The 9,179-nt window shown below is 50.7% G+C and overlaps 1 protein-coding gene across 1 annotated transcript in view; it reads right to left on the bottom strand.

The window, feature by feature from the left end:
* The window catches only part of Duox1 (dual oxidase 1), a gene marked incomplete at its 5' end in the record, with an annotated part of 30,755 nt that extends 21,583 nt beyond the window's left edge, over positions 1–9,172 (bottom strand). Inside the window, 10 exons of the mRNA XM_013009971.1 lie at positions 536–649; positions 1,710–1,847; positions 2,271–2,389; positions 2,585–2,760; positions 4,460–4,632; positions 4,851–4,953; positions 6,196–6,286; positions 8,202–8,298; positions 8,407–8,467; positions 9,002–9,172. Of these exons, the coding sequence (XP_012865425.1) occupies positions 536–649; positions 1,710–1,847; positions 2,271–2,389; positions 2,585–2,760; positions 4,460–4,632; positions 4,851–4,953; positions 6,196–6,286; positions 8,202–8,298; positions 8,407–8,467; positions 9,002–9,172 (1,243 nt within the window). The remainder of the gene's footprint in view (positions 1–535; positions 650–1,709; positions 1,848–2,270; positions 2,390–2,584; positions 2,761–4,459; positions 4,633–4,850; positions 4,954–6,195; positions 6,287–8,201; positions 8,299–8,406; positions 8,468–9,001) is intronic.
* Positions 9,173–9,179: the final 7 nt, after the last annotated feature.

The raw sequence follows: 9,179 nt of genomic DNA on the forward strand, positions 1-9,179 counted from the left end.
CTGCCAAAGAGCTGTGGCTCAAGCGGTAGAGCGCTCGCCTTGAGCTGAAGAGCACAGGGACAGCGCCCAGGCCCAGAGTTCAAGCCCCTGACTGACCAAAAATACATACATACATACATACATACATACATACATACATGCATACATACATGCATACATAAATCAGCCAAAGATCCATCCAACAACCAACCTACAGTGGTGGAACTCAGAGTCCAACCCCAGTCTGATTCCAGACCTTCATAATCACTCCTCTGTTGGCTGCAGTTCCAGGGTGAGATACCACAGAGCGGACGTCTTCAGGGATTTGTGAGTCATAATAACCCTGGGAGATGTAGGCAGGGTCTTAGGATGCTTCCACAAATCTATCATGCTCCCTTGGTTTGGGAGGAGCTATTGAAATGGGAAGACTGTAAGTCCAACTTCTATCACCTGCTCTGGCCTTGTCTACAGCTCTAGAAAAGAGATCCCTTTTCCTGAGGATGAAAGTGGAGACTGCAGCCCAGAGCCATGTCCTTCCTATCAGCACTCTGGTTACCTTCTACTCCCCCCACGAGCTTCTCAGACATGACGCTCTGACGGCCCTGGCCCTGGAGCTTCTTGAAATTCCTCATCCGGAGCCGGGCAACAATCCAGGCACTGAGCAGGCTCACTGAAGAGACAGAGACAAGTAGTGAGATGCTCAGGAAGGTGAGATGGAAAGGATTCCCTTCCCAGCTCCTTTCCTTGGCTAAAGCCCCCCTGCTTTGCTCGCCTCCCGAGTCTTATGCAACTTTCAAGTTGTGAACGTCTGTGGACAGAGAGCTATTCTGCATCCCATGAAGAGTTCTGGGAAGAATTTAAGGCATTCTTCCAACCACCCTTGCTTCTACTACTTAAGCCCCTTTTCAGCCAAAAATGAAGCCCAGAGTCTTTGAGTCATCGGTACATCTGGTCTACCCATACCTGGCCTTGACAAAGACAAAGTTCCAGGCACTGCCCCCAGCTCTGGTTCTCAAGTGAGAATTTGCTTTAGACAGTTCCCTGGGTTCCAGCTAACAATTGTTGACTTTGATCTCTCTCAGGCTTCTGAACAAGCTGGATCCAAGTAGATCCCAGGAGATCAGGGAGGGTCCCTGGAGCTCACTTATCTGCAGCAAGACAATTCTTTTGTGTGTGTGTGTGTGGTGGGGGACAGAATTGGGGCTTGACCTCAGGGCCTGGGCACTGTCTCTGAGCTTCTTTTGCTTAAGGCTAGCGCTGTACCACGTGAGCCAGAGCACCACTTCTGGCTTTTTCTGTGTATGTGGTACTGAGGAATCGAAGCTACATGCATGCTAGGCAAGCACTCTACCACTAAGCCACAGCCCCTTCTCCTGTTTGCTTCACCTGCTAGAAGGACAACCATGTGTTTTTTTTGTTTTGTTTTGTTTTTTGGGGTCCGGTCTTGGGACCTGAACTCTGGGCCTGGGCGCTGTCCCTCAGCTCTTCAGCTCAAGGCTAGCGGTCTACCACTTGAGCCACAGCGCCACTTCCGGCTTGTTTTCTTTTTGCTTATGTGGTGCTGGGGAATCGAACCCAGGGCCTCAGGCATGCAAGGCAAGTGCTCTACCACTGAGCCACCTTCCCAGCCCCAGGACAACCATGTGTACAGTTTGTTGTCATAGATGGAACCAATCCACCCCAGCCCCTAGCTGGCACCTAGCCCCACCCTGCCCACCCTTCACTTTTACCTAGCGGGAAGCAGCATAAGGTCCCAATAGTGAGCCCAAAGCCAAATCCACTGCCCTCAAAATAGTCACGAATGATGAGGGGGACACAGGTTGGCAGGCCCTCAGTGCTGAGCTGTTTTGGCTGTGGACAGGGGTCTCCTGGGGAGGCAAAAGAAGTCAAGAGTCATGAGTAAAGGCTGGGTAGAGAGGCTCTGGAACAGGATCACTGAGGTTGTATCACACACACACACACACACACACACACACACTTCCCTCATCATTGTATTTGGCCCTCCTAATGCCCCAACCCCATCCCAGATGAATGTAAGGCTCTCCACCTGTCTCTGAAAGGGCCAATTCTGCCCTCACTCATTCATGCACAGCGCCTCCTAGGGGTGTACAGTAGAGAAACTACGCCCATGTAGGTAGCAGCCTTGGTCCTCAGAACCAAAGTTCCCAAGGGCAGCCAGAGCCACAGCTCACAATCTGGCTGACCAGTCACATCTATGCCATGCTCGCAGGTGAAGAGGGACAAAAAGGTTCCAGACACACACACCCTTCGGCCCTCCAGCTGCCACTTACCTGCCAGCCAAAAAAAGACATTGGGCTGCAGAGCACCGGGTTCCACATTGGTGACAGCCACCAGAACATCCCTCAGGGAAGTGTTTCTGATCTCTGCGATCTCATCCTCAGAAAACAGCCTAGGAGAGGCACAAGTAGAGAAGAGAGGTGCGGGCCTCTAGGCCCAGGGAGCCCAAGAAGAAAGAACTCAAAAGACTGGGGAGGGGGACAGGGAGGAAGGTGGGAATTGAAGCCCCTAGGGAGCTATCTGGGGCCAGGCAGAGGGGTCTATGGTCCCCCCCCCCAGACTGAGGTGAGGTCCAGGTAGCTCTTACCCATTTCTGGTGTTCTCAAACCAATAGCGGTCACCATCCCGTAGCCGCACAAACTGGTCAAGGACAATGGCGCTGAACAGGGGTCCAGGGTCTCCATGGCTCTCCAGAAACCCACCTGGGAGCAGCTCCAGCCGAGACAGGTCCTGGTTATACAGAGCAGCCGTGGCCTGCAGCACCTGCAACCAAGTAGAGACAGGAATGCGTGGAAGGAGTCAGCACGCAGACTGGAGCAAAGACGAGGCTCCTAGGAATTAGCTCCAGGGATAACAAAGTGGCAGCCACAATTACTGATGCCTGGAAAAGGCTTCTTATATACCCCAGGCACTGCTCTGGGTGCTTTACCAAGTTAACTCATTTCCAGGAACCTTTCTCCCAGATCCAATGGCCTGTGTGACGAAGTTGGAACAGATCCGACAACATCAGACCATCTCCCACACATTTTTAAAAAATGTAGTGGGGATTGAATTCAGGGTCTCGAGTCTGCTAAGTGCTTTACCACTTCAGTGAAACCTAGTGGTTTCTATTCTTCAGAACTTAAGACCATCAAATCTTTGACTATGCCTTGCTTTTTAGAGACAGTCCTCAATAACATATCACCACTGTTTCTCTCTCCCTTCCTCCCCCCTTTCCTATCTCTATCCCTTTGAAACAAGGTCTTATCATATAGTCCTAACTGGTTTCAAGCTCTACATCTTTCTCCCCCCCCCCTTTGCCAGTCCCGGGGCTTGAACTCAGGGCCTGGGCACTGTCCCTGAGCTTCTTTTGCTCAAGGCTAACACTCTACCACTTGAGCCATAGTGTCACCTGCGGCTTTTTCTGTGTATGTGGTACTGAGGAATCAAACCCAAGGTTTCATGCATGCAAGGCAAGGACTCTACCATTAAGCCACATTCCCAGCCTTTTTTCTTTTTCTCTTAATTGAACTCAGGACCTGGGCACAGTCCCTGAACTTTTTCACTCAAAGCTAGTGCTCTACCACTTTGCGCCACAGTGACACTTCCAGTTGTCTGGCTTAATTGGAGATAAGAGTCTCACGGACTTTTCTGCCTAGGCTGGCTTTGAACCATGATCCTCAGATCTCAGCCTCCTGAGTAGCTAGGATTACAGGTGTGAGCCACTGGCACCCGGCTTCTCTCCATTTTCTTAATTCAGCCTCCTGAATGCTAGGACTACAGGTGTGTGCCGCTATGCCTAGAGCCAGTATTTTCAACCTGATCTTTAGTTCTATACTCCACAGTGTAAACAAGGCCCATTGAAGGCAAATATTTGATCCTATTGAGATGCCTGAGATTCTTATCTTTATCTGGATTTTTATATAAATTGTGTGAGCCCCATTCCCCAGGCATCGCTTCTTTATGGGCCTTGCAATTTTCCACTTTCCAACAACTCTATCACACAGTAAAAGCAGAATGTAATAAGGCATACAATGATAGAAACACAGTGGGCAGCCAAAGCTGATCTGCTGGGATAGCAGGCCACACCGCTTGGTCAGGTGAGAAAGTCAGAGTAGACCAGCTGACTTCCCAAAGGTGGCTGGGATGTTAGTACATAAAAGAATAGCTTGTTCCTAAGTCAAAGACCTGTTACATTCACTCAGGGACTGTTGGGAACAATAAAGGAGATAACATCTACTAAGTGCCTGGCATGCAATAGATGCTCAAAAAAAAAAAATGTTTGCTGGAGCTGAGCCTTCAGAGCTAAAAGCCAAATCTGATTGTTCTGGTAATCTCCATCCCAGTGTGTGAGATGGGGAAGAATGAGCCCTGCTCTGCCCACCAGGTGCTGGTCTCTGGTAACCCGTGTCTCATCGCCTAACTTCCATGTATGTCTAGGGATGGTGTGTGCTTAGCCCCTCCCACCCCGGCCCCTCCTTACATTGCCATGGCTCTTTGCAAGTGCAGAGTTGATGTCCTGCCATTGAGTAATGGGAGGCAGGCCCATGGCTTCCCTGGCCTTCATGTAAGAGGGTAGGCCCAGATCCCGGCCTCGCTGCAGACAGTTGGCAAAGTGATCTGTCCTGGAAAACTTCAGTGGTCCAGGCCAGAAATCTGGAACAAAGATCAGAGGGTCAGAGTCAGCTGAGGGCCACCAATGTAGCCTCTAGTTCAAGTTGCTCTAACCAACTCCAGAGGCAGCCCCAGCGAGTGGGTTAGAAGCTCTCTCAACAAAGAAAAAGCTGCAGGTCCTCAACCCAGGGTGGCCTCCCTGGCTCTCCAGGGATCTCCTCCCAGAGGCCGGAGATCCACAGAGACAGCCTGAGGCTCACCTCGCACATCTTCTACCATCACATGGTCCTCTCTCTCTGCGATCTGGGAAGCCATGCCCAGCAGCAGGGAATCCACATCCTCAGCCCCTTGTAGGCTTGGGTGCTTTGGTGAATAGGAGGAAGGAGAAGGATGTGGTTAACGAGGCCAGAGTTGGGCAGCCAGCCTTTCTCCACTACAAACATCCTCCAAATCCTTGAGCCAGCTACTAGTGCTGGTGCTTGATCCCTGCAGGTGAATTCCCCATTCATGTTGAGCGATGTTCCCAGTCAATGCCCAGGCTTCTAAGAGCACAACCAACCTTAACACGTCCTATTTATCTTGGGAGACTTGACAATATGGTTGGCAAGGGCATTACAATATCTAGGTCTTGTGTTGGCCTGAATCAGATGTATCATCTTGGGCAAATGTTAGGACTTCTCTGAACTCACTGTCTTCCCCTTAGTAAATAAATAAATAAATAAAAATAAAAATACTTGGGGCAGGGGTGTGGCTCAGGGATAGAGCCATTGCCAAGGATGACCCCAGCTTCGGTTCGATCCCAGCACCAAAATACAACAAAAATCCCAACACGTAACCGATTGGGAGGATGCTGCGTCCTCGGCCACCTCTGCTGCATGCCTGCCACCCTCTTCTCCTTGGCTCTCAACTGTCTCCTTTGTTTTTTTTTTGGTTGGTCGTGGGGCCTGAACTCTGGGCCTGGGCGCTGTCCCTCAGCTCTGCAGCTCAAGGCTAGCGTTCTACCACTTGAACCACAGCGCCACTTCTGGCTTTTTCCTTTTTGCTTATGTGGTGCTGAGGAATCGAACCCAGGGTCTCAGGCATGCAAGGCAAGCGCTCTACCACTGAGCCATCTTCCCAGCCCTCAACTGTCTCCTTTGTAAGCACTCACAGAAATGCTTGATTTTGCTTTAAATTAGTGGCCAAGGCTCTTCACACACTGGCTTGTTTTGGATGGACAGACTTTCCCCCCCATAATCTCTTAGAACCGCCTCTCCTCTCCACCCAAAACACACACCACACACACACACACACACACACACTTTCTCACACTGCCACAGAAAGCTTCTCTCGGGGTAGGGCTGGGTGCCCCAAAGCCTCAAAGAACCCAAAGCTATAGAACCACTCCAGTACAGCCCCCAGGGTCTCTCACACAGCCCTGAGGTAAGAGGCTAGGTTTATGAGTAGACACCCCGGAAAGCCCCCCTTCACTTAAGCCCAGCCCATCAGTTCTATTACACCCCTCCCACATGCTCTCAGACACAAACAGACAAGGCATGCACAATACACATCACACACACCACACACACATATACAGCTACCCACGTATGTGTCCCCAACACTGACCTCTCGACTCCAGTAGCTGTTGCAGACCCGGAGAGCGCTGGAGAAACTCGAGTTCCGATTGACAATCCTCTGGAAGTGACAGCTGGCATTCCTGAAATGCAAGGAGCAGGGGAGTGGTGACCACGGCCATAAGGTCCTAATGTCAGGCATCAGCTGTGGTCTCTGAGACTATGGCCAGGGGCCCTGGGTTATGGTCTGCCTTAGATGGTATGCAGTCATGCTACCTGGCTAGACAAGCTGACTTTTTTTGGTCAAATATAGCCATAGAGCACTCTGCCTGTCTCTCCTTCTAGGAAGAAGGTCCCTGTATAAACACATATATGCATGCATACATATACAACGGCCTCTTAGTATCTACTGGGGACTGATTCTCAGACCCCTGCAAATATCAAATTCATTTTTGTTCAAGTCCTTTGCATAAAATGTCATAATCTACAGACACCTATGTGGATACTTTAAATCATCTCTCGATTCTTACATTACTTAATACAAGGTAAATGCTAAGTAAATAGTTGTTAGGCTGTATGAGGGATTAATAAGGGGTTAATGCAGGTCATTAATTGCATTTGTGCAGATGCATTAAAAATATTTTTAGGGCTGGGAAGGTGGCTCAGTGGTAGAGTGCTTGCTTTGCATGCATGAGGCCCTGGGTTCAATTCCTAAGCACCACATAAGCAGAAAAAGCCAGAAATGGCACTGTGGCTCAGTGGTAGAGTGCCAGCCTTGAGCTGAAGAGCTAAGGGACAGCGCCCAGGCCCAGAGTTCAGGCCCTATGACTGACAAAAAAATAAATAAATAAAAATAAAAAATATTAATCTGAGGTCAGATGAATGTATAGAGGGGAATTTGCCGATATGGAAGGCTTACTGTATTCATACCATATATAATATTGTATGTGTGTAAATATTTTTAAGGGATATAAAACTAGTCTGTGGCACAACTGTAATCCCACTGAGTTGGGAGGCTGAGGAAGAGGAATTGTGAGTTCAAGGTCAGCCTGGACTTTATAATGAGATTCTATCATCAGGTATACCTAGACATTGTCTTGAAAATTTGACCTGTAAAAACTGTAATGCAATTGTAAAAACAAACCAAAAAACCCAAACCCAAAGTACAGTAAATTGACTTGCCTTTCTTTCATATACATTTATTCAAGCTTATGTATTTTTATTTCAATGTTCCCTTTGCAGTCTTTTGGAGGCAACAGTTTTTCCTCATGTTTTGCACACATTTAAAATATTTTCATTTTTATTGTGATTATAAAGGTGACATACAGAGGGTTTCCAGTGCTGTAAGTGAAGTAATAAGTGTATTCTTTTTTGGATAATGTCACCTCTTCTCTCACTCTCGCATTGTGCTTATTTTTCAAACTTCTTCCAAAGGCTTGCCAGACCCTCATTTGGTGCTTCTAGTTAAAAATGCCCCAAGTTTAGTGCTGAGACCTGAGGCTCCGAATGGTGGGCTTCCTCTGGGCCTCAGTTACTCTGCCTTTAGTGTGTGTGTGTGTGTGTGTGTGTGTGTGTACTACAGCAGCTGCAGGAGAAAGGGCATAAAAGTTCCCTACAAGGGCTGAAGGCACCGCTTAAATGGAAGAGCCCCTGTCCAGCTTGCTCACCAGCCTCCTTCCCCCAAAAAATGTTATCACCAAGATCTACCTTCTTTAAAACTTACTTTCCTTGGAGAAACAAGCAAGATTCCAACTGATAACTGTGTCCTTTTTTTGGGGGGTCCAGTCATGGGGCCTGAGCTCTGGGCCTGGGCGCTGTCCCTCAGCTCTTCAGCTCAAGGCTAGCGCTCTACCACTTGAGCCACAGTGCCACTTCCGGCTTTTTTCCTTTTGCTTGTGTGGTGCTGAGGAATCGAATCCAGGGCCTCAGGCATGCAAGGCAATCGCTCTACCACTGAGCCACCTTCCCAGCCCCCTGATAACTGTGTCCTAAGAGTTCCTAAGGGCAGATTTTTATCAACACCATCCCAAGACTGAAAAGGACCAGCCCCTCCCTCACCTCATGTACACAGCAGGGGGCACCATGGTAGAGAGGAACTGCTCTGAGGCAGCCACAAACTCGGGGGAGATGCTGGGGTCCACAAATGGACGGTATCCTGACGGAAGAAAGGGAGAAAGTCGTGCAACTACTCCATCCTACAGCCACCCCCACCCTCCAAATACAACCTCCAGCCAACTGTCTCCCCTTTTCCCCATCCCCTCACCTGTATACGGCGGGGGCGTTTTCTGCAGGAAGCTGGGCAGCCACTCATACAGAGCAATGTTCTGAGGGACAGGGCAGAGGGGGGACACACGTGTTGGGGTGGACCAGGAGGAAATCTGAGCCTAAGGGAGGCTGAGGTGCAGAGATGAGGGGGCAGGGGCAGCCGTGGGACAGACTTCCGCAGGATCCAGATGAGCCCCGTCTCCCCCTTCTGAGAAGACTTGAGGGGTGCGCAGGCCAACTAGCTTCCCAAGCGACATCTCCCCCAGAAGCCGCGTTCTGGCCCCTACTTGTCATCCAGGGGGGCTTTGCCTGGACATGAGGTCTATGGGCACAGGGGCCTCCTGGAAGGGGCGTTCCTGGGTGGGGGTGGTCCCCGGGTTGGAGGAGCTCTGCGGGGAGTCCCGAGTGTCGGGGTACCACAGGTGGATGGGGTGGGCACAGGGGAGGGGTTGCAGGTGCACCTGGTGGATGGAGAGAGGGGACTCACCTGGTGGATGGGGTGGGGGGAGTGCTCACTTGGTGGATGGGGTGGGGGGCGGGTTCACCTGGTGGATGGGGGGGCGCTCACCTGGTGGATGGGGTGGGGGGCTCACCTGGAAGGTGGCGATGACCCTTTTGCGCGCGTGCTGGAACAGCTCCTCGTCGCCCCAGCGCGGCCGCTCCCGCGCCAGCCTGCGCGCGCACGCGTTGTGGTAGCGGAACCACAGCAGGCCCAGCGCCTGCAGGAAGGGCTCCCTGTTGCCCCGCGGGGCCCCGAAGGCTGCGAGCAAG

The sequence above is a fragment of the Dipodomys ordii genome, unplaced genomic scaffold, assembly GCF_000151885.1.
Source record: "Dipodomys ordii isolate 6190 unplaced genomic scaffold, Dord_2.0 Scaffold11, whole genome shotgun sequence".
NCBI classification, from domain to species: domain Eukaryota; kingdom Metazoa; phylum Chordata; class Mammalia; order Rodentia; family Heteromyidae; genus Dipodomys; species Dipodomys ordii.